The following is a 25811-nucleotide window of genomic DNA, read 5'->3' as shown; positions in this document are numbered from 1 at the left end:
TACCTCACCAGAGTTATGAGAACCCTTAATATATGAGTGAGGTTTATACCTCTTTTTCGAGAAAAAAGTATAGAAGAAAATGATAATTTATTTTGTTAATTTAGATAATTACACTTTAGCTTGGATGCCAAAACTGCTTCCTATTACTCTGCTTGATTGTAATACAAACAATGCTACTCAGATTTTTTACACCGAGCAACTAGTATCTCTATTAATCCTTTATTTCGAGAGATAAAAAAGATATTTAAATTACATTAATATCATCAATAAAAATTAAAATCAAAACAGGACAAAATAACCAGAATTACGGATTCATGTCATTACGGAAATGTCTACATAAGCTTGTTGAAGAGACTGATTTAGAACAAGTAGATCCTGGGAATTTCAAACACGAACGCAGTGTATAGCTGTTAGCTAAAGATGAAACTACAACTGAACATGGAATATATCTAATTACATACTCTCTAACAAGCTCCATATTTCCAAAGTATGGCGACTAAACTTAGCAACAATAAATTGTATAAAACCAAATACATTCAACTTATCTAGGCCGCAACCGTGACTCAAACCATATCACACATCCACCATCAACAAAACCTTGTAAAGTGTAGTGATAACCTCCTTGAGGAGGATCTGGTACTGGAGCAAACACATCTACAACAGTCTCAATTCTTACCATTTTCTCACCCGGTTGAACCTTTCTCCCATGGCACATTTCACCTTCCTTCCCAACCACTGTGTACCCAGTTGCGACTATCTTGCCTTCCCTATTCAATAGATTGACATTTTGTTTTCCAATACCTCTATAACAATAATTAACATTGTCACGCACCTCTGCATCAAAGGTTGGAGTAGTTTCTTCGGCAGCCACCTCTGCATCAAAGGTTGGAAGAGTTTCTTCAGCAGACACCTCTGCATCAAAGGTTGGAGTAGTTTCTTGGGCAGTTGGTGGACGGCTTAATATTTCAGCTACAATCTGCCGTAATAAGAGGAATATTTAATCTAAGCTCATCAGAGGTTATGTAAGAAGTAAACAATGGAAATGCAGGTTCACCTTAAACAATCCTTCTACACGACTTGAAAGATTGGCAACCATGGCCGCGATTGGAGCATCAACTTTGCTAACTTCACTTTCCATGAGAGAGGTTGCTAGGCATGCTTGTAGAGCACGCTTTTTAGACACACAGGAGGAATAAGCACGCAAATGTGAATTGCTGCCGTCTGGCCCAAAGACCTCGGCTACTGCATCTGAATCAAAATTCAGCTGCTTGCCAGATCCTCCTTCATCCAAGCGTTTCCTCTTCTCATTAGCTGCCTTAAGTTGTTCCTACAATAGATGCATTTGTAACATTAGCTGAAAGAATAAACTAAGAGTCCAATGGTCATTTAGTTCTTTAACACTCACATATTTTTCAACAGCGGAAGGATGGACAGTTCCATCACTCTTTTCATGGCCCTTCATCCAAACATCTGGACGCCCATCAAGAACTATCCCTTCCTCTTTTTCCTGTGCATGCATTTATTTTTATTGGTTAGAAGATAACATCACACATATGGGTTCTTAATGTCAAATCAAAAATGTGGTATTAAGCACATACAAGGATATAACATTTGTTCACATAGGAACGCCGCCCAAGAGTATGGCGAATTGTGCTTTTCTTTTTGCTCTCCACATTCTTCGCACGTTTCTCCTTAGCAACTTCTTCAAATTCATTTGCGACAAAAGCTTTCCAAACATCAAGCTTACAACCAATTGGACACTTTGCTACTACCTCTTCCTGGTTAGTAGCGTCTTTTATGTACTGTTTACGTAAGTCATATTTGTATCTTCTGTAAAAAGCCGGGAAGCTTTTCTCGAGGTAGGGGCGGACAAACTGGGAAGGAGCGTTGAACTCATATTCCCTCTAACACAAAAAAGGGGTTTAGTTGTTAAAACTTAAAAGACAATAATTTTCGTGAAGTACTTTTATAAAGAAAATGCTTTGTTACTTTTATTCAAAAACGAAAAAAGGTTCATCCAAAGGAAAAGATACTTACCAGCAAGGCATTCCACACATCATCCTTGAATGTTTCTGGGACGAGCCTCCAATCGGTATAACTTATTGGACAATGATGTCGAACAAGCTCTCCTATACGAGTGGAAAGCTTCTCTGCATGTTCCCCCACGGGTCTTCCAGCAACATCAACAGTGATGAAACATTTTGGCCTACTAATACTTGTATTAGTCTGCAATTTTAGAGAGGGTGGGATCTCTGACGGAACATTACTATTTTGAACTGTTTCCAATCTGTATGATAAAAATGACAAGGCAAATAGCAGCTTCATCATAAACTAAAAGAATCAAATAAAAGATCTCCAAAATGATTATTTTGCAGGGTAGAAGTTCCTCGCTAGCTAATTGCTTATACCTATCCGGAACAAACGGTTCTTCGTAAGTCGTTCGCGTCTGATTGGTATCATCTATATGAATATCACCATCTGCCCCCCCTTCACACACTTCAAACGGTTCTTTGTAAGTCGTTTGCGTCAGATTGGCATCATGTATATGAACATCACCATCTGGCCCCCCTTCACGCACTTCATTTGCAGCATCGATGAAGCTCTCCATGCCAGGAACTGCATCCTCTGTGTTTTGTTCATGGTGATTTTCTTCTTGCAATGGATCTTTCCCTGAATAATCACTACTATCACTGGTGGACTTCTCACCATGGTGAGCCCATATACGATAAGACTTGTCGATACCCTTCTCAAGCAAATGTTGTCTAACTACGGCAATCTTGAGATTTTTCTTATTTTGGCAACGAGCACATGGGCAAGCACACTTTTTGTTTGAATAACCGTATGTTGCTGCAAACTGTATAAAGTATTTAACCCCATCTCGATACACTTTACTGAATATATCAGTTTCGTCCATCCAGTCTTTCTCGATTATCGGTGTCATTCTACAATAAAACAACATATAGATGAATATGGATTATGAAAAAGGAACCTAACTCCAAACTTCAAGGTATCAACATGATAAGATCGTACGTTATCCCAGTCTCAGCGGTAAATTCTGTATCTTTAGTTTATACCTCTCCATCCTTACAAATGCAGTCTAAGAGGTCAACAATTAAAGCACTCAGGTAAGGATCTAGAGTTAAAACTTAAAAGGCATTACCCCAAGGTCAGCTGACTGATACAGACTTAGCCTATGTAATACGAGTAGTACTTTCCGTATCAAAGTTATGCACATACCACATCAGAGAACTAGGTAGGAATCAAGTATTGACGACGTTAAAAATCCGGCTACATGTGTCTATGGATGAACCCTAACCATCCAAGCAGCCCCTAATTAATTAATCATGTAACCATGAAACCCTAAAATAGTTACATCCAGGTGTCTGTAGGTGTGATATCACCATGCATCTAGCCTTTAAGGTTCATCTAGGTTAATGTCTTTCAAGATTTGTGGGGAATTAGAATTGACTTGCATCAGTTTTTCAGAGGTTATGTTATACACATCTACTTGGCCAATCCAATTTGCTTGTGACTTAAACAACCCTTTTAATTTGTTCAGAATAGAAATGAGCTTAGGGTGCAAGTTTGAACTTATCAATTTTTCAGTGAGAATAATCCACTAGAAAAAAACCCACTCGGTCAATTCCAAGTAGTCTTATAGCGTAGCAAATAGATCAGCAGGGTCCTTTTCTGGTTGAGTTTTTATGCACACAGTTGTGTCTAGGTTACAAATCCTAACAAGCATGGACCAATAACTGTTTTTTTAATATAACTCTCTTATCTAATACATGCATCGTGCGCCCGATCCTATCAGAAAGCATGCATAACAGATTTGGAACTCTCATACAATATGATAGAGCCAATAGTTTATATTGAATTAACGTCGCCAAAAATGTGATCCCACACTGACAAATTCAAAAAATTAAGAAAAATAACTGATGTATCAAGGCTCGTGAGTTTAGGAAACAGTAAGGATTCACCAAGTTATATCAAATTAACCATAAATAAAAAGAAAAATACAGCAAATAATCGGTTACGAGTAAAGTCTTCCAAATCAAGTCATATACGTTCAGATTCCAGGAACTGGTGACTTATTAAACAACTTGTTTACTAGTGCAAAGCAGAGATGCAATTGTTTTTGTCACACCTTATACATAACCTCATAGAGTGACAATGACTACCATTCAACGAAATCTAACTGCAATTGTGAGCAAAGATCATTTGAGATATGAATTTGAGGTAAACCTTAGAACATTTGGCAACCTAAAACAGTGATTTTCCTTGTAGAACCACCTAAAAGGCCTGTAACAACATAAAATTTTTCGCATTACTAACTAAGCTACTGCGAATAACTTCAATCATAAAAATCTAATGTACGAAGTATATTTCAGTAACATGAGTTTATAGTAGTTTGACCTATCAAGTTCTAATTTAGGGCTTCTTCTTCCCAAAAAGAAATATGAACTTCAAAACCCTAGTTTTTCCTATTTCTTTGATTTTAACAGAATAATGGGATAACGAATTGAAAAATATACATAGAGAGAAAAAGTATGGATAAAATTACCTCTGTGAAGAAGAGATTACAGAAGCAACACTTACAGCAACAAGGAAAAGGCGCCGGACTGAAACGCATAAAGAGAGACGGATGAGAGAGATTTTTGTAGAAGATAGATCTGGAACGGGATTGGTTATGGGCTTTCTTCTTCTCACTCTTATCAAACTAGTTATAGACACGTGCTAACTATGCACTGGACCGTACGAAACCCATTTTGCAACATTTTGTTGTATTACTATAATCAATTAGATTTTTGTTAGAGGGAGAGCAAAAAGTGATCCGAGAAGAGCAAAAATCGTATTCAATTCGTTAACCAGAATCTATCCAATATAATTTTCTAACTCGGATCAAAGCACCCCTGCTAAATACACCCACTAGTCAAACAATCAAATCACTCCACCACCACCGTGAACTCCATAAAAAATACAGAAACCCTAACTCCAAATACATATTGGATACAAATCAAATCCCTAATTTCTCATAATCAACTCATGTTTGACAGATGATTATTGATGAAAATAAAGAGCTTTATATTTCTTTTCGTCTCTCAATTTTTTATTGAGATAATGAAATGACTAAACAACATAAACTTTGATTAATGATAGGTGTATTAAGAAGGGTAGTTCGGTCCGAGTTATAAAAATGTATCGAATAGGTTTTGGTTAGGAAATTGACAACGATTTTTGCTCTCCTCGGATCACTTTTTGCTCTCCCATTAACAAAATCATCAATTAGACAACCTGGATGATAGAAATGGTGACAACAAGAAAACTTCTCTTACATATTTATACTCAATAATTAAACCCTAATGAGGATGACTGACACCTGACTGAAATCGAACGGACGCGCTACTTTCTAAATAACAACCTAACTGGATGATGAGGCACTCTGCGACTTTATCTACAGGAAGCATAATTGGTAGCCCCTATTAGAGAGAATGCAACATTACCTCCCTCTGAAAATTACCCTTGTCTTCAAGGAAAGTGAGCTTTGATATTTGAGTCTGCCTCACACGTAGCACTTGCTGCTGAAGAATTTGTCTATTGAATCAGCACATGTCTGACCCGTTGGTTAGCTAAAAGGACAGTTCTTGTGTTCAACACCTTATCTGGTATCATGATGATATCTCCAATGAGATAAACAACAGGTAACATAGAAGAGGCATATGTTTCACATAAATGTGCTTCTTCAGTTGAGAGACATGGAACACAGGATGGGTACGAGAATGAAAGGGTAACTCTAACTTGTAAATCACTTTGCCCACCTTCTGTATAACTGGAAATGGACCATAAAACTTAGATGAGAGCTTGAAATACCTTACCAATGAGACAGAGACCTGTCTGTAGGGTTGCATCTTCATATAGACTAACTCTCCCACTTCAAAGGACCTCTCAACTCTTGAATTATCAGCATATAGTTTCATTCTTTCTTGAGCTTAGTGACTCTTTGAGTATATCAAGTATAGCGTCTCTCTCCTTCAAGTAAGTTTCCACGACATCCACAAATGTTGTGGCAGTAGAAGGAAACGACATGTGAGGAGGTAAATACCCCTATAATGCTTGGAAAGGAGACATCTTCAATCCTCTATGATAGATGGTATTTTACCACCATTCAGCAAGGCTAGCCATTGACTCCGACTGATTGGATTGTGGCTAATGATACACCTCGAGTAATTCTCTAAATATGTATTCACTCTTTCAGTTTGGTCATCTTTTTGAGGATGGTAAGATGTACTCAAGTTCAAGCTAGTACCTAAAGCTTTGAAAAAATCTTGCCAAAAGTTACTTCTAAAGACCTTGTCTCCGTCAGACACAATAGAAGAAGGTAGTCCATGAAGTTTGAATACCTGATTGAGGAATGCTTGAGCTACAAATGCAGTTGTAGATGGATGTTGTTGAGCAATGAAGTGAGCATACTTGGTAAGCCTATCCACAATGACCAGAGTAACACTCTTTATGTTGCTGACAGGAAAACCATCAATGAAGTCCATAGTAATGTGTTTCCAAGCATGATCAGGGATAGGTAACGGTTGTAGCAGACCAGGAACATTAGTTAGATCACTCTTTTTTCTCTGACAAATTTCACAGTGAAATACAAACAACAAGATGTTTTTCTTCATTCCTTGCCAATAAAAGTGACTTTTAGCTATCACGTAAGTTGCTTGTATGCCAGAGTGGCCTCCAACAACAAAAGCATGTAATGATTCTAAGAGTTTGTTTCTGATATTACCACAAATACTGATGTAAAATCTTTTTTTGTATCTCAATATGTCCTCCTTGTAAGTAAAATAAGGAACATATGGAGCATTAAGAAGTAGTTGGGAGATTAGTTGATCTGCTTTTGGATCTTAGCATAGCTGTTTAGAACATCATGTACCCCTGTTGGTGTAGAGAGTGACATAGAATTGCAAACGGTTGAATCTGGAGGTCTTCTAGAAAGATCATCAGCCATCACATTTGTAGTACCTTTTTTGTATTGGATATCATAATCAATAAAAGTTTCACAAGCCATTTTTGTTGTAAGTCAATAGTTATTTTATGTTCAAGAAAGTATTGAATACTTTGATGATCAGCTTTCATGATGAACATGTTGCCTTGTAAACAATTCCTTCACCTATGCATAGCCATAGCAACGGCTAGGAATTATTTCTCATAGTAGATAGTTCTTTGGCTCTTGAGCCTAGTGGTTTGCTAACGTAGCCAATTGGTTTTCCTTGTTGAAGTAAAACTGAAAAGGCGAGGGTACCCAAATATACCTCAAGCTAAAACTTTTCCTACCTATAAGTTCTTTCTCCAAAAGTGATTATCTATGGACTGAGTCGATAAAATACAACTAATCGGTTCACACTATGGATACGAGATCGATACAATACAACAACGAAGTATGTTTACTTGATAAAAGGGTTCGGACTTAACCAAACACAATAGGGTTACTTATCAAGTAAATAGGAATTAATGTTTGTGTAATTTACTTTAATTATAATAAAACAATCATAATGCGGAAAATAAAAGTAAATGACACAATAAGATTTTTTTAACGAGGAACCGCAAATGCAGAAAAACCTCGGGACCTTGTCCAGAATTGAATACTCTCAGGATTAAGACGCTACACAAAATTAAACCAACTTCTTATAGTTGAGACCAAGCAACTAAACCTATAGTTCACCTAGTTCTGTCTGTACTCCTACGCCTCCAACTTATGCATAAGTCACGTACTTGGAACAATTCCTTTGGATCGTATTCCAAACAGTAAAGGAAAAACAAATTTGACTGGTAGCAACTCTCTTCAACCAAGTGATGTGAGTTCGACAAAGGCTCTTCTGTTTATCTCAATAAACTCCTTCGTCAGGTTCTTAGATCTATCGTATTCTCAACTACCAAAGTAATTGTTAAGATTTTGCAATCAATACTTTTAATCACAAAGAATTGTATTGATGCCGATCTACATAACTAATCAATCCAATCTACCACAAGGATAAACCGATTATAGTTGGATCCTCTTATACCGAAACAAGTATTGTGCATACCAAAGATTATGAACCCCAAATCAGAAATCTTCAATATCTTCTTTGTCTTCAAATCTTCTTAGATCTTCAATAAACACCTGCACACAACAACTTGAATCTCTTGTGATCAATCACGCACAGAATGGAGTCTGTTAGCAATGGATTATCACAAGATCGTCTTTAGAACTAAAAACAGTCTAAAGATCCATGTCGAAACTTCGATCTAGTTTGAGTGAATCTTATATCAGAAGAGAAGATTCTCAAGCATAAAAAAACTAGGTGCAATCAAAGTTCAACCACTTTTAGTCAATCAAATCAATCGAAAACACAAGATAAACCGTAATTATCTAATTTCCCACCAATGGTACTAATAGAGCTTCTCAATCCCAAAGAAGACTTTAAACTGAGCGGCCGTAAGAGATTTCGCCTAATTAGGTTACTCTCCTCTCCGAATAGGCGGCTTCACCAGTAACAACACAACCGAGAAAGTTTGCTGTCACGAAGGAGTCACGAAGGATTAGTTTGCTAGAAATGCAAACTTCAAGTATTTATAGACAAGGAAGTTTGGACGCCAAGGAATTTCCAAAACCAAAAATATTCTGAAGATATGTAATATATTCCAAATTCGGTTTTCATAATTCCTGGAAATGCTCTGTCCAAAATATTGACCGAAAATCTCTTTGGAAAATCTCCAACTAGTAAATGCACATTACTAATTCTCATTTTCCTAAAATAAAATTAAAAATCTTAAATAAAAGTTTCTTAACTTATTTATGTTTCGATCCTGGGATTTTATTCCCTTAGCTATTAAGGAATAACTTTGAACAATTAAAGATAAGTGTTACTGCACATGTTCAAAGTATGTCGACATCCTTACTTTGTAAGTCCTCTTTCATACTTACAACCTTGAAACCGATTTTCCACACTTCCAAACAAGTTTAGAATTGGTTCATATGACTTTAAAGAACTATGTGATTGATCAAGAACACTCAATCACAAATCATGGGTTTAACGGTTCTACCAAAACAAGTTTTGGTTCTACCTCCATGTGAGTACTGTGCATAGTCACACTAGCTTTCCAGAATTCCGTTAACTAGGTACTAGGATCAGTTCCCCACATATATATGTTATCTAACTTATATGTGTTCCACATGTCCATAGGATTGGTTCCCCTTTGCCTAAAAACGTGTTTCACATGTCCATAGGATCGGTTCCCCTTTCTGCTACAAACTTGTTGCACCTCATACAAGGATCGATTCCCCTTTGTGATGTATTGTACCTCTTACTAGGATCGGTTCCCCTTTACCCAGAGTTGGTCATACACAAAATCACAAAATCTATCATACCTTCTCAGGTGATTACTTAAGATCGGTTTCACTAATAAAAGTCATACCAATACATAAGTCAGGCCTTTGTGAATAGTTTTACCAAGAACACAAACAAGTCATGAGCGGTTATACTAAATCACACATATTGGTTTTTCACAAGATATGCAATGAATAACAATACCAATAACGCTTGGCGATTTCCTTTTCGATTCATAAAACAAGTTTATGAACTTACTTCCTTAAAACACATGTAAAAACATTGTTTCCTAGGATGAAATCCTCACCTCATACCCATACATAATCACAATATAATTTAAACGATTATGTAGATGTCTTATCTACAAAGTTTAATGGTTAAGAAATCAACCTCGTATTGTATTCCTTAATACTATGTCTATCTAGAGTTCAAACATGCTTCGCAGTTTTGTTTTCAATATGCACGACTTGAAAGATTCGTTAGGGAATGAAACAGTTCAAGTAAAATATCACTAACCTCAAGTGGAAGGATGATGTTGCCGTTGTGTCTTCTTACTTCTTCACTTCTTCAAGTCTTCGCAATACTTGTAATGTCTCATGTGAAAAAACGGGGGTATAACAACCACACCCAATATTTCGCTTAGCAATCTGTATGGACAAACTTCAATATACTTTCTAGAAAATCAACTAGACAGTCAGACTCAATTTAGATAAAAAGTATATCAAAGAGTTTATATCTCAATCTCTCGATTTGATATATACTCAAGCAAATAAAAATCTGCGAGTCTTTATCAAATACTAGAGAGATATCTTGGATGGTACCAAAGACCAATATCCAAGTGTCAATCAATTTAAATCAACAACCAAAAGGTTGGATATTCTAATTGATTGAACAACGCACAACCTATGATATTTCAATTATATAACAAAATATAATGCGGAAAAGAAATAACACAGACACCAGAATTTTGTTAACGAGGAATCCGCAAATGCAGAAAAACCCCGAACCTAGTCCAGATTGAACACACACTGTATTAAGCCGCTACAGACACTAGCCTACTCCAAACTAACTTCGGTCTGGACTGTAGTTGAACCCCAATAAATCTCACACTGATCCAAGGTACATTTATGCTCCTACGTCTCTGATCCCATCAGGATACTACGTACTTGATTCCCTTAGCTGATCTCACCCACAACCAAGAGTTGCTACGACCCAAAGTCGAAGACTTTAATAAACAAATCTGTATCACACAGAAAAGTATACGGTAATAGATAAATCCGTCTCCCACGAATATACATACGAGTTTTGTTCCGTCTTTTGATAAATCAAGGTGAAAATGAACCAATTGATAAATCTGACTTATATTCCCGAAGAATAGCCTAGTATTATCAATCACCTCACAATAATCCTAATCGACGCAGCGAAAAAAGATATTGTGGAATCACAAACAATGAGACGAAGTGTTTGTGATTTCTTTTATATCTTGCCTATCGGAGATATCAATCTCAAGCCAATTATTACAATTGTACTCGTACGATAGAAACAACAAGATCAGATCACACAACTACGAGAAATTAGTATCGATTTGGCGTCACAAACCCAATGAAGTCTTTAAGTCGTTAACCTGGTTTAGAAGAAGAAACCAAAGGTTAAAGGAGAATCGACTCTAGCTTAGCACAACTAGTATCACACAGAAGGTGTGGGATTAGGTTTCCAAGTTGTTAGAGTTCTCCGTTATATAATCTTTCAAATCAGGGTTTGCAATCAATGTTAGCTTGGTAACAAAGCATTTAATATTCACCGTTATATGAAAACCTAATTTAGATTCAAGCTAATATCTTTCAACCTTTAGATCAAAAACTAGCTTGTTACACAAATGAAATGCACGTTTCTAGGCTTGTGTAACCGTACCCAAACTTGTACATTTGTTGGTTCAACAATAATCAACCAAATGGTTAGCCATATGATCACTTTCATATCAACCATATTCTTCTTCACCATAACTAGTTCAAGTGACTCAAATGAACTAGTTAGAGAGTTGTTCAATTGCAAGTAAATCTTATGTAACTACACAATACACAATCGTAGCAAAAATGATTTAATTCACTCGAATCAGTTACATGAACTATATAGCCACAGTTTGCATTTGCATTCCTTAGTTTATATAAGATAAGTTCACAAATATCGTTTTTAGATATAACCTACTCAAGTTCGCGGACTTAAGTTCCCGGACGGAGTTCACAAACTCCAGCAGAAATTCTCGGGACGAAAAATTCCGCCAGTTCGCGGACTTGGCTCACGCCACCATGCCGGTTCTCTTGATCAATAAAGGTCGCAAACTTCTGTCCAAGGAATAAGGACTTATACATATATGTGTTTCCACAACAATGCTTATATCCTCCAATGGTTATATAATCTAAACTCTCATTTCAATCATTGGAACATTCTTAGAGGACGTTGATATTCTATATTTGTTATTCACAAACTATTTTTCATCAAAGTAAGCAATTTCCAAAGTGATTGAAACTTGTCATAACTTTCGTCACTAGGTAAAGATGAACTTGGTTAAAGCGAAAGCGTACCAACACATATTTCGAGAAATAGATAGGCGAGATAAACTCGGCTCGAAATAGCAAATGTGTATAATCTAAGTCTATATAGAAAAACGACTTTTGTCTCAAGATAAGAGATAAATTGACTTTTGAGTGATAGATAAGTTCAAGTCTCCACATAACTTTTAGTCGATGAAGATCCACCGATTCCTTGAGTAGTCCTTTGTCTTGTATGATGATTGCCATGGAGTTCTTGAGCTCAACTACACTTTCTATCCTAGTCCGAGACCTTAGCTATAGTAGACTAGAAATCAAGACTTATAGTTTTGATCACTAACATTGACAAACATGCTTGACATACCAATGCATGCGAGTTCGACCGAGCAATGCTCTAATATCATATCCTAATACTTTCAAGCTAACTTATATGAAGTTGACTCTAGTACATAATCAAGCGACTCATTAAATGAGTTTTTGATTCACTAAAATATGACAACCAAACTTGACATACCAACGCTTGGTGGGTTCAACCGAGCTATGCTCTAACAATCTCCCCCTTTGTCAATTTTAGTGGCAAAACTCTTACAATCATATGGATAAACAAATTACAAGAATTCATTACACATACGCTTGATTCCCGAATTCAACAGCACAATAACCTGTATACATTCATTCCTTAAATGTCGTTGTTAACATTATAATAACAAAGCTAATACTCCCCCTAAAGGTGAGATAGGTAGATTTTCAATCCGCACGTCTTTGTTATACCAATTAATATGATATGCTACTTCCCCTTAGTCTATGCTTTTCCTCTTTCTTTAGATAAACGTTTAAGCACCAATGTCCTTTCCCTTAGTGATACCAATCAATATAAAATCAATGCCAATATCACTTGTTTACTCCATATATTCCTCCCCCTTTTTGTCACAAAATGACAAAGAAACGAAAAAATAAAGGACAAACCCAAAAGAATCTTACAAATCTCAAAATAGACTTGCAACCTATAGAGTTAAGCACGAGGATTCCACACACCATTTCTGGTAACCAATATCAAAATCGAAACTACAAGTAATTTGTTTTGATATGTTACCAAGGAAATAATTGCCCGAAGCAATTTTCCCAAATTAGTTTAGCAAACCAAAAATAAACTAAACACCTTAGTTCCTTCGCTAAACCGATTGTACAAATACAACCACTTTGTTCGATAAGACCAAAATAAAGATAACTATATTTTTCTCATCGGGTTCTAATTATCCATATAACTTAGACCTTTAAGTTTTAAACAAGTCAAGTACTAGGTTAGTTAACTAGCATTTCTTGTTAAGGCATTCGATTAGACTTGAATGACCGAAATCTCCACTTTGATAAGTCTAACTAAGATCAGAATTAACTTAGTTTCTCTTATCCGGAATCGAATTGGACTAAACAATTCATCCAGTAAATATTTTTCTTTCGTTAAGCCATAAATAACTCATACAAACCAAATAAATCAACTTGCATAATTATTCACCTCAACCGGAAGCAATTGAAACAACATAGACATTAAAGCACCGCAATTGCACCGAAATTTTATAAGCCTAAACAATTGATACCACACAATAAAGCAAGATAACCATAGTTTTTCTTAACCGGAACCAATTGAATCACACACACATCCATACACACATAATGAAATAAAACATCAATTGTACTGAAATTTTATTAAGCAAAAGCAATAAATATATGAAATAACATCAGGCTTTTCTTAAACATGAAAACAATTAACTAACAACATTGTTACCTCAAATTTCGCATCCTCTTCTCCAATATGTTTGCATCTTCGTCCAAAGAGAATTGATATCGAAATATCATTATGTTGTCATCCTTATGCAAAACAAAAGAATAACAACAACCAACCTTTACCAGAGAAAGGTTGAAAACCGGGTTTTAACTATTGCAAGCAAAAGTTGAAAACTCCGAAACACATATGCTTTTATGCTAAAACAAAACCGATTCAACATATTGTGACTTTTTCACATATTGTTTCTATCAGAACCCCTCATGATCCTTTGATAATGCCTACCAACATGGGCTAGAACTTAATCCTGCTAAATCAAAAAGTTACCTAAACCATAAGGGTTCACAACATTATGAGATCGAATATCAAGGTAATAAAACCGAAATCAAACATCCCATAAACATACATAGCAAAAATATAAAGCAATCAAGCACAGGCTATATAAATCAAAAACTATCACAAGAAAAATTATAAATCAAATAATTTTATTCATAATAAACCAAATACAATCATTGAAAGAAATAAAAAATTGTTGTCTATTTTTCAACAGATCTTTTAAAGATCATCTTCAATTTCCTCAAATTTTTCAGGATCTTCATCAACAACATCTCGATTGATATCTCGGATTCTGCACACAGTACCTTGATTATATTCACATGCTAAAGCATTAACCTTTCGATTAATATTTTGAGCATACTCCCTATTACCGATTCCAAGTTTAATCAGCTTTCTTTGATTACGGATAACAGTTCTTAGTTTCGATAGTACTGAGGAGGACTTGTCGTAGATTGATAATATCAACCTAAACATCCAAACTGTTTTGTGCAAGGAGATGGGTTACATCTTCTTTTTCTTTTTCGACATCTTCACAGCCAGATTTCTTGAAGGTATTGATAGACGCATTTATGTGTCTAATATAATCTCAATTGTATGTATTATTAGTGCTCGATTTTATATTTATTATGGCTTTTTATGTCCCTGTAGGTATTTTTGGAGAAATAAACTTTTGCGGCGAAATTGGCTAAAAAGTGGTTTTTGCGCTCGTGGGAAAAAATTACTATACGGACTCTCAATTTGAATAAGGGGTAACCTAATTACTAAGGGGTGACCCATTTCCAGGCATCTGCTAAAGGGAGACCGGAACTGGATAAGGGGGTGGTCATCTTCAAAGTTCAAATTAAGGAAAATGGCGGGAAAATTTGGCATCAGTCTGCATGGTTTTAGATTTGAATTTTCGGGCAGTTTCAAAGAGATTCAATGGACGAAATCAGTTTGTATGGACTGTAGAAGACCTTACAAGCCCAGTACAATCAATTGGACCCGGACAATTGGGCTGGAATGGCCGAGAGAGGGTTTCAAAGTCTCAACATAGAGACGTGTTCTGTTTCGAGTTTAGAAGATTTTTGAGAGATTTCTAGAGGACTTTGACGCTGGATTAACATGTACATGGTCCTATTCAAGTCTAGGGAAGAGTTTGGTAGCTATTATATAGCTAACAACACGTGAAAAAACTAAACAAAACTGATTATCGTTTCAAACGCAGAGAAGAAAAAGAGGAGATTTCATCGGGATTTGATGACCCTGTTGAGTTATAAAAAGGTTGGGTCGAGTCATAAAAAAGTTTTAGAAACCTTTAGGAGAGAGTTGGGAGTTCACGAGAGACGAGAAGAAGAAGTTACAGGAGGTATTGTTGCTGTTGCTGCTGCTGCTCGAGGAGGAAGAAGAAGACGGAGAACAGACTCGCAGAGTCCGTCGTTCTTCGACATTCTTAAAAGCAGAACAAGTATCGTTCTTATACAGCAGTAAAGGCTTATCGTTTACAACAGTCTCAAAAACACTTACCCCTTTGTAACAGTGACGCTGTAACACTTCTACAGCATTGCTAATTCCTGTTTCATCTTATATACATAAATAAAAACACCTATTTTAGCCATGAATAATCTTGTGAGTGTGGTTTTGGGATGAGGAGCTAAACCCAATCCCAGGGGTGATGGAGGAAGCCATTCTTCCAAAAGTTATGTGGTAAAATTCATTTAAATTTATTTATGCAATCCTTTTATGATTAATTGCACCGAATGAAAATTGAATAAATGATTTTTATTAATTAATTGTGTTTTCTCTTGATGAAATATGCTTGGTTTATTGCTTTTGATATTTCATGCTTGCGATTAACAATGGATGTTTTGAAAATCTGATTTAGGCAATGATTAGAATCACAATTGTTTTTGATTTGAATTATAACGTCTAGAATTGCATGATAATAATTATTATTGAATCACATGAATTTTGGTGAATGGTGAAATCCTAACCCCTGGTCTTTCCATAATATTTACATCACCTTTGAATTTAATTTGTTTTATCTTTAATTTTTTATTAAGTCTAAAAATTATTTCCTTCACAAGTCTGAAAAGAACCCAGTTTTTACCACAACTACAACATCATTTGAAAAACCATCAAATTTTTGGCGCCGCCGACGCGGATTTGTGTTTAGGTAGCATTTTTTTTTTAGATTTTTTTATTTATTATTTGTTTATTATTTTTATTTGTTCCTTTTTACGTTTCTTTTTGTGTCTTTGATTTACAGGTTCGAAGTGGAATACTAAGGACTTGGGAACAAAAAGCTTAAAGCTAAAAGCTAAAAGAGAAGAAAAAAAAAAGACATAATTTTTTTTTAGGATTTAATTTTTATTATTTTTTTTTGTATATAGCTTTTATTTATTTATTTTTAGAATTTGTAAATAGGCTTTATTTTTCATAATTTTTGGACTTTTTATTTGGACTTTATTATGGACTTTTGGACATTTTTTTTTATTTTTTTTCAACCCTACGGAAGGGTATCCTTAAATACAAACTGTTTGCAGGGAAGGACGACGATTACGATATCGTCTCGGCCCCTCGGGTTCGCACACGGCATAGGAGTCGGCCCCTCGGGTTCATCCCCCGTCTGGTACGGGAGGTAAGTCCAATCGAAACACTCGTGAATCCCCTGCAAGCGAGTTACTGTACTCCTTAAGGTGCTAATTGTTTGAGGAAGAACCGGACTGTCTTTATTTTCCTAGTAAAGGGCAAGGCCTGGCCTAAACAAGATAAGGGTTCGGATTTCATCACCTTTCTCTTCTTGCCCGTCTTAGGAAAACAAAACCTAACGCGAACCCAAGCTTTAAAAATATGATTAGAAAGAGACCTATAGGGTATCGAGCTTGTTAGGAAAATTTTTCGAAGGATATTGGTTACCTTTTAAGCAATCTCGAAGTTCATAATGGTTTCTGTGAGTTGAATGCGTGACTGCGCCGCCTTGTGATAGCGGTGAGGCCTTGGGTATCAAAGCTCCACTGAGCTTCCCTCTCCTCAATTCAACTTACTTTAACTCGGATTGATTCCAGAAGGGGTTGCTTAAACTGTAACGAATTCCCCTTCGAGAGATAGAAGCTGGTCTAGAAACAATCTAAGTGGAGCCATCATGCTTTTTGTTTTCTAGAAATCTTTAGGTTTGCTTTGGTGGAGTCGAGTCGGCCTTGTTTGTGATTGTATAGAGTCCTTCTGTAGTTTATATTTCTTCAGTGATGAATCCTTTTGAGGAGACGCCACCTGCGATGACGTTGCGAGAATATATGTCTAGAAATTCTCGTTATCAAGAGACGTCTTCGGAAATGACTCTTGGTGAATATATGTGTGGGCAGCGATATATGGATACTCCAACTTTTATTGAGGAATCACCTCTAACGATCTATGAGAAATATTATAAACATAGACCATGTAGTTGGGAACAAAGCTTGAGAATTCGTGAATATAAAAAATTATATTGTGATAATGATGAGGAGGAGGATGGTGATGATGATTATAATGATATTTCTAGTTCAAATCCAAATAATTTTAATAATTATTTACCTATTCAAAAGGACGAGGATTTGACTAGAAATACCCACGTTTTAGACGATGATTACGAAACTGATGATGGTTTAGAGGAACCAGTTTATCTTGAGAGTACTGTTTTCGAGTCAAACGATTTAGAAACAATAGTCTTATATGAACTCGTAGAGATTAGCGGGGATGAACCTGAATTAGAAAAATCAATTGCCCACTTTCAGGAATCTGATGACCTAGAAATTAGGGAGATTATGACCAGTCTACCTAGAGACGCCGAAAACTCTAAGTTTGGGGGTGATTATCATTCTCCATGTTCTTTAAATCTTACAAAAATCCCTCACGTGGTACTTGACATCAATGCCTCAACCATCTTACAAGACTATCTTCGTACTCGTTTTCCCGAACTTAATAATATTCAACACGAGTCTCAACTGTTAGAAACCCATCCTCTGGTTGATGAGGTTATCCCAGGCAATAATACCAATATTGACTTTGTTTTCCCACCAAAAACTTTTCTACCAATTGTGGGAACTTTTGATTTTAAGATGTGTCGGTTATTAAGTTTTGAGACTAAACCTAATAACTTTAGGATATTAGGGTCGACACATTTTCTTAAGGAAGACCACCTCTTTCATTGTGGTCAGCTGTGTGAGTCAAATATGATTGACTTAGAGGATCCCCAGTTATTCAGGTTGTTGTTATGTGCTTATAAGTTCTTAGTTGAGTTTTTCCAAACTCTAATACCTAAACCGGATCTTAGCTTTGAGGAAATCCTACCGATGAAAACCTTTTATTTAGACCCTTTAATAGAGCCTGAACCTGAAACACAAATATATGTAGTTTTCTTAACCAAGGGTATGTTCGGTATCTTCTTGGTCTGTTGCAGTTTCCTCTTCTTGTGGGTAACACTTTTTGATCCAGATGACCCACAGTTATTCCGGCTACTACTATATGATTCTACGTGGTGACTAATACCTTTCCTACGTCTGGCTGAAGAATTTAAACTTAGCACTTCTTGGGAGGTAACCCAATATTCTTGCGACACGGTAATATCTTTCCTTATCTCTTTTGCTTCAAGTGGTAACAATTTTTCCTTGTTCATGCTTTTAATTTTATCTTTTGAACATTGAGGACAATGTTAGATTTAAGTTTGGGGGTATGGGAGAAACATTTTAGTCGCATTTTTGAAACTTCTAGCGTCACATGGTATCCGATTAGCTAAGTTTACATACTGTTTCTCACCGAAAAGATAGAAATTGGAATGCTACAGATAACAACTTATTGAGACATTAGAGAAAAAGACATTGAGATCCTTGAAATTCAGGAGAGAACTTGTTCTTTTTAGAGGGTAACTGTGATGGACCTAACCATACATGATGGAAAGGAAAGTAGGTCAGGAAATGCCAGAAAGACAAAGCAACCTCACAATGTAGTCTTAGTTACTGGATTGCGACTCTCTCTCAGTAGAAACTTATCATCATCAACAAGCGGAGCTACATCAAAATCTATGAAGAAAGTGAAGACGTTTTAGGTTTAGAAGCAACAATAGAAGAGAATAATTCAAAAATCAAAGTTGAAGTTATAAGAGCAAATGATATAAGTTGTTGGAATCCATGATACCAAGACATCACAAGTTGCGAAGATCTAAGTTTTGAAAGTCCTTCTCTCATGGCCATGTAAATTTTTGTCTTGTAATTTTATTTTATTTTATATTAAGCAAAAAAAAAAACAAAAAAAAAATAAAAAAATAAAAAATGAAACATCATTACGTTCTTTTTGTTCAATAAGGCCATAGGGAAGAAGAAATTTATAAGTCAAGCAAGAAATCGAAGAGAAGAGTTAATTGTCAAAGTTCTATGAGGTTCGAGAGTTTATCATCAACAGTTGAAGACCGAAGAAGGCGTTGTTTCTACTGGGAACTGTGAGAGAGTCGAAGAAAGATGCATTTTGGTTGCTTTGTTAGTCTGCTTTCAATATGGCACAAGATCTTTCTAGCACTGGTTTAACTCATCACACATAATTAGTCCAGCTGTATAGCAGATGTCCCTCTCATTTTTATCTCTCTCCTAATCTTATCCAGCTGTAAAGCAGCGGACGCATCTTACAATGTTTATCTAGCTGTATAGCGGATATCTCTTTATCTAGCAGTCGTGTGGATGTGTCTCCCCTTTTCTTCAGTTAGCTTTAGAGCTGACACCTTTAATTTCTCTGGCATTCTAGTTACTTGGAGATAGGTTGAGAATATGTATGTCCTCATAGATCTTTGGATACTTGTGACCAATTAGGAGTAAAGGTTTTGTGGGTATATCTCTAGTAAGCCCTCCCGAGACTATAACTCGGCCACTAGGGCCACCTAGGGGTTTAAAGGCTTATTGCATACGCTAAATGCAATCGACGATGCCTGTGACAGTGAGTTAGGATTTTATTTTGTAGTTTTGATTTGCTCGAGGACTAGCAAATAATAAGTTTGGGGGTATTTGATAGACGCATTTATGTGTCTAATATAATCTCAATTGTATATATTATTAGTGCTCGATTTTATATTTATTATGGCTTTTTATGTCCCTGTAGGTATTTTTGGAGAAATAAACTTTTGCGGCGAAATTGGCTAAAAAGTGGTTTTTGCGCTCGTGGGAAAAAATTACTATACGGACACTCACTTTGGATAAGGGGTAACCTAATTACTAAGGGGTCACCCATTTCCAGGCATCTGCTAAAGGGAGACCGGAACTGGATAAGGGGGAGGTCATCTTCAAAGTTCAAATTAAGGAAAATGGCGGGAAAATTTGGCATCAGTCTGCATGGTTTTAGATTTGAATTTTCGGGCAGTTTCAAAGAGATTCAATGGACGAAATCAGTTTGTATGGACTGTAGAAGACCTTACAATCCCAGTACAATCAATTGGACCCAGACAGTTGGGCTGGAATGGCCGAGAGAGGGTTTCAAAGTCTCAACAAAGAGACGTGTTCTGTTTCGAGTTTAGAAGATTTTTGAGAGATTTCTGGAGGACTTTGACGCTGGATTAAAATGTACATGGTACTATTCAAGTCTAGGGAAGAGTTTGGTAGCTATTATATAGCTAACAGCACGTGAAAAAACTAAACAGAACTGATTATCGTTTCAAACGCAGAGAAGAAAAAGAGGAGATTTCATCGGGATTTGATGACCCTGTTGAGTTATAAAAAGGTTGGGTCGAGTCATAAAAAAGTTTTAGAAACTTTTAGGAGAGAGTTGGGAGTTCACGAGAGACGAGAAGAAGAAGTTACAGGAGGTATTGTTGTTGCTGCTGCTGCTGCTCGAGGAGGAAGAAGAAGACGAAGAACAGACTCGCAGAGTCCGTCGTTCTTCGACAGTCTTAAAAGAAGAACAAGTATCGTTCTTATACAGCAATAAAGGCTTATCGTTTACAGCAGTCTCAAAAACACTTACCCCTTTGTAACAGTGACGCTGTAACACTTCTACAACGTTGCTAATTCTTGTTTCATCTTATATACATCAATAAAAACACCTATTTTATCCATGAATACATCTTGTGAGTGTGGTTTTGGGATGAGGAGATAAACCCAATCCCAGGGGTGATGGAGGAAGCCATTCTTCCAAAAGTTATGTGGTAAAATTCATTTAAATTTATTTATGCAATCCTTTTATGATTAATTACACCGAATGAAAATTGAATAAATGATTTTTATTAATTAATTGTGTTTTCTATTGATGAAATATGCTTGGTTTATTGCTTTTGATATTTCATGCTTGCGATTAACAATGGATGTTTTGAAAATCTGATTTAGGCAATGATTAGAATCACAATTGTTTTTGATTTGAATTATAACGTCTAGAATTGCATGATAATAATTATTATTGAATCACATGAATTTTGGTGAATGGTGAAATCCTAACCCCTGGTCTTTCCATAATATTTACATCACCTTTGAATTTAATTTGTTTTATATTTAATTTTTTATTAAGTCTAAAAATTATTTCCTTCACAAGTCTGAAAAGAACCCAGTTTTTACCACAACTACAACATCATTTGAAAAACCATCAGGTATCATCAAGATGAAAAATTTCCTTAGAAGTCATTCCACTCAAGGCTTTCAGGAGTTTTGCTTGATATCTGGTTTGAGGATTCATCCTTTAGTATACGTTCTCAGACATGATGAGTACATATGCTTGAAATACCTTTAACACATACCAAACATAGATATCAGCCTTCAATAAATAATTCTGACAAGATTTTAAAGGATTTTCACATCTAATGTGTTACATAATCACAACTTTCTTCGAAACGAAATTATATTTCTAGATCAGTATCAAGAAATACTTTTAGCTAGGAAACTTATCCTGTTTTACACAAGTTGTTTGCAATATAACTTTCCTTCACATAGAGCCAGAATTGTATCCATATGTAGATTGTGTAAACTCTCTATGTTGAATAAGAGATTATTGACAGAATACAGATTGCCCAGATATGTGTGCTTCCTTCCATCAGAAGATTGGACATTGTAAGGATGCACATTCCAATGCGGTTAAGCACTGGGATGAGGATATTCCTCATCAAATACCTCTTGAGGAGATCTTCTCTCTTCTTGAACATCATCATGTTCCTCTTCATGGGTTTTGAATCCATACTCTTTGTTAGGAAAATTGCGAGATGCAATATCCTCGATTACATCTTGTGCCCAGGATGGTATATTTTTTGAACTTGAACCCGTGTGGTCTAGATCTTCCAGTCGACATTTTGCTAATGTCTCTTGTTCAAGGCATTCTATATGTCCTCTTAAGGTATTTATTCCTTGTTGGAAATGTTTTTCTAAACATCTGTTTAGATATACCTCTTGACATGTTGCAGTAAGAAGTTTCTCAATAAGGACCTTATCCCTTATCTGTGAATGTTCCAGTGATTGAGTAAGAATTTCACACTCTGTAGTCTGTTGATGAACTTCATTGCACAAGGCCAATTTTTGTTCCATATAATCTGCCAGATTATTTTGAAGACTTGAGTATTTCTCGCTTTCCTTCACATATTCTTACATTTAGTTGAACAATAAGTTTTGTAACATCATCTAGACTGTCAATGGTTTTTCCCTTTCCTGAATAGTTTTCGATATGTTTGAAAAATCTTTCTAATACCTTTCGAAATTCAGAACTTGGGAAGGCTAGTGAATCGAATCTCTTTTCAGACGATTTTTCACTAAGAATTGAAGTCGGATACAAAACATGTTTCTTGAGTTTCGGACTCATTCTTTTCTGATCAGTAACCTGACTCGCAATCAAGTCATTAGTCATAGACTTTTTCTTTGATTTTCGAAAAGACTTTCAAGACCAATATCCATTGACCTTCTCTGAGATATTATTCTCATTATCTTGACATACGTTAACTGAGTTCTTCATAAGTTTAGCTTTGCTTTCTTATTTTGACTCATATCTTATAGGTTGGATCGCACCAAACATAGATTGTTAGATCTTTTCGTGTTTGCCTGCTCCGATACCAATTGAAAAGGCGAGGGTACCCAAATATACCTCAAGCTAAAACTTTTCCTACCTATAAGTCCTTTCTCCGAAAGTGATTGTCTATGGACTGAGTCGAGACAATACAACTAATCGGTTCACACTTCGTGTGATCTTCTATGGATACGAGATCGAGAAAATACAACAACGAAGTATGTTTACTTGATAAAAGGGTTCGGACTTAAACAAACACAATATGATTACTTATCAAGTAAATAGGAATTAACATTTGTGTAATTTACTTTAATTATAATAAAACAATTATAATGCGGAAAATAAAAGTAAATGACACAATAAGATTTTGTTAACGAGGAAACCACAAATGCAGAAAAACCTCGGGACGTTGTCCAGAATTGAATACTCTCAGGTTTAAGCCACTACACAAAATTAAACCAACTTCGTACAGTTGAGACCAAGCAACTAAACCTATAGTTCACCTAGTTCCATCTGTATTCCCACGCCTCCAACTTATGAATAAGTCACGTACTTGGAACAATTCCTTTGGTTCGTATTCTAAACAGTAAAGGAACAACAAATCTGTTTGCTAGCAACTCTCTTCAACCAAGTGATGTGAGTTCGACAAAGGCTCTTGTGTTTATCTCGATAAACTCCTTCGTCAGGTTCTTAGATCTATCTTATTCTCAACTACCGAAGTAATTGTTAAGATTTTGAAATCAATACTTTTAATCACAAAGAATTATATTGATGTCGATCGACACAACTAATCAATCCAATCTACCACAAGGATAAACCGATTATAGTTGGATCCTCTTATACCGAAACAAGTATCGTGCATACCAAAGATTATGAACCCCAAATCAGAAATCTTCAATATCTTCTTTGTCTTCAAATCTTCTTAGATCTTCAATAAACACCTGCACACAACAACTTGGATCTCTTGTGATCAATCACGCACAGAACGGACTCTGTTAACAATGGATTATCACAATATCGTCTTTAGAACTAAAAACATTCTAAAGATCCCTGTCGAAACTTCGATCTAGTTTGAATGAATCTTATATCAGAAGAGAAGATTCTCAATCATAAACAAACTAGGTGCAATCAAATTTCAATCACTGTTAGTCAATCAAATCAATCAAAAACACAAGATAAACCGCAATTATCTAGTTTCCCACCAACAGTACTAATAGAGGTTCTCAATCCCAAAGAAGACTTTAAACTGAGCGGCCGTAAGAGATTTCGCCTAATTAGGTTACTCTCCTCTTCGAACAGGTGGCTTCACCAGTAACAACACAACCGAGGAAGTTTGCTGTCACGAAGGATTAGTTTGCTAGAAATGAAAACTTCAAGTATTTATAGACAAGGAAGTTTGGACACCAAGGAATTTCCAAAACAGAAAATATTCTCAAGATATGCAATATATTCCAAATTCGGTTTTCATAATTCATGGAAATGTTCTGTCCAAAATATTGACCAAAAATCTGTTTGGAAAATCCCAAACTAGTAAATGCACATTACTAATTCTCATTTTCCTAAAATAAAATTAAAAATCTTAAATAAAAGATTCTTAACTTATTTATGTTTCGATCCTGGGATTTTCTTCCTTTAGCTATTAAGGAATAAATTTGAATAATTAAAGATAAGCGTTACTGCACATGTTCAAAGTATGTCGGCATCCTTACTTTGTAAGTCCTATTTCATACTTACAACCTTGAAACCGATTTGCCACACTTCTAAACAAGTTTAGAATTGGTTCATCTGACTTTGAAGCACTATGTGATTGATCAAGAACACTCAATCACAAATCATGGGTTTGACGGTTCTACCAAAATAAGTTTTGGTTCTACCTCCATGTGAGTACTGTGCATAGTCACACTAGCTTTCCAAAATTCGGTTTACTAGGTACTAGGATTGGTTCCCCACATATATATGGTATCTAACTTATATGTGTTGCACATGTCCATAGGATCCGTTCCCCTTTGCTTAAAAACGTGTTGCACATGTCCATAGGATCGGTTCCCCTTTTTTCCACAAACTTGTTGCACCTCATACAAGGATCGATTCCCCTTTGTGATATGTTACACCTCTTACTAGGATCGGTTCCCCTTTACCCAGAGTTGGTCATACACAAAATCACAAAATCGATCATACCATCTCAGGTGATTACTTAAGATCGGTTTCAATAATAAAAGTCATACCGATACATAAGTCAAGCCTTTGTGAATAGTTTTTACCAAGAACACAAACAAGTCATGAGCGGTTATACTAAATCACACTTATTGGTTGTTCACAAGATATGCAATGAATAACAATACCAATAACGCCTGGCGATTTCCTTTTCGATTCATAAAACAAGTTTATGAACTTACTTTCTTAAAACACATGTAAAAACATTGTTTCCTAGGATGAAATCCTCACCTCATACCCATACATAATCACAATAGCATTTAAACGATTATGCCGATGTCTTATCTACAAAGTTTAATGGTTAAGCAATAAACCTCGTATTGTATTCCTTAATACTATGTTTATCTAGAGTTCAAACATGCTTCGTAGTTTTGTTTTTAATATGCACGACTTGAAAGAAACTTTAGGGAATGAAACAGCTCAAGTAAAATATCACTAACCTCAAGTGGAAGGATGATGTTGTCGTTGTAGCTTCTTACTTCTTCACTTCTTCAAGTCTTCGCAATACTTGTAATGTCTCATATCTTAATACTTTCAAGCTAACCTAACCGAAGTTGACTCTAGTACATAATCAAGCGACTCTTTAAATGAGTT

At 35.8% G+C, this 25811-nt stretch overlaps 1 protein-coding gene across 1 annotated transcript; it reads right to left on the bottom strand.

Annotated features, from left to right (window-relative positions):
- Nucleotides 1-287: 287 nt before the first annotated feature.
- On the bottom strand, nucleotides 288-4682 carry LOC113290087. The gene is made up of 8 exons (XM_026539614.1): nucleotides 4565-4682; nucleotides 4246-4302; nucleotides 2409-2942; nucleotides 2038-2287; nucleotides 1599-1904; nucleotides 1406-1507; nucleotides 1055-1327; nucleotides 288-976 (listed from the first exon to the last, which is right to left on the bottom strand). Exons 3-8 carry the CDS (start codon nucleotides 2939-2941, stop codon nucleotides 542-544), a joined length of 1899 nt encoding a protein of 632 aa, XP_026395399.1. The 5' UTR covers nucleotide 2942; nucleotides 4246-4302; nucleotides 4565-4682; the 3' UTR covers nucleotides 288-541.
- Nucleotides 4683-25811: the final 21129 nt, after the last annotated feature.

This window comes from Papaver somniferum, chromosome 6, assembly GCF_003573695.1.
Source record: "Papaver somniferum cultivar HN1 chromosome 6, ASM357369v1, whole genome shotgun sequence".
Classification (NCBI taxonomy): domain Eukaryota; kingdom Viridiplantae; phylum Streptophyta; class Magnoliopsida; order Ranunculales; family Papaveraceae; genus Papaver; species Papaver somniferum.
Note: the sequence above shows the minus strand (reverse complement) of the source record. Positions and strands in the feature narration are given on the sequence as shown.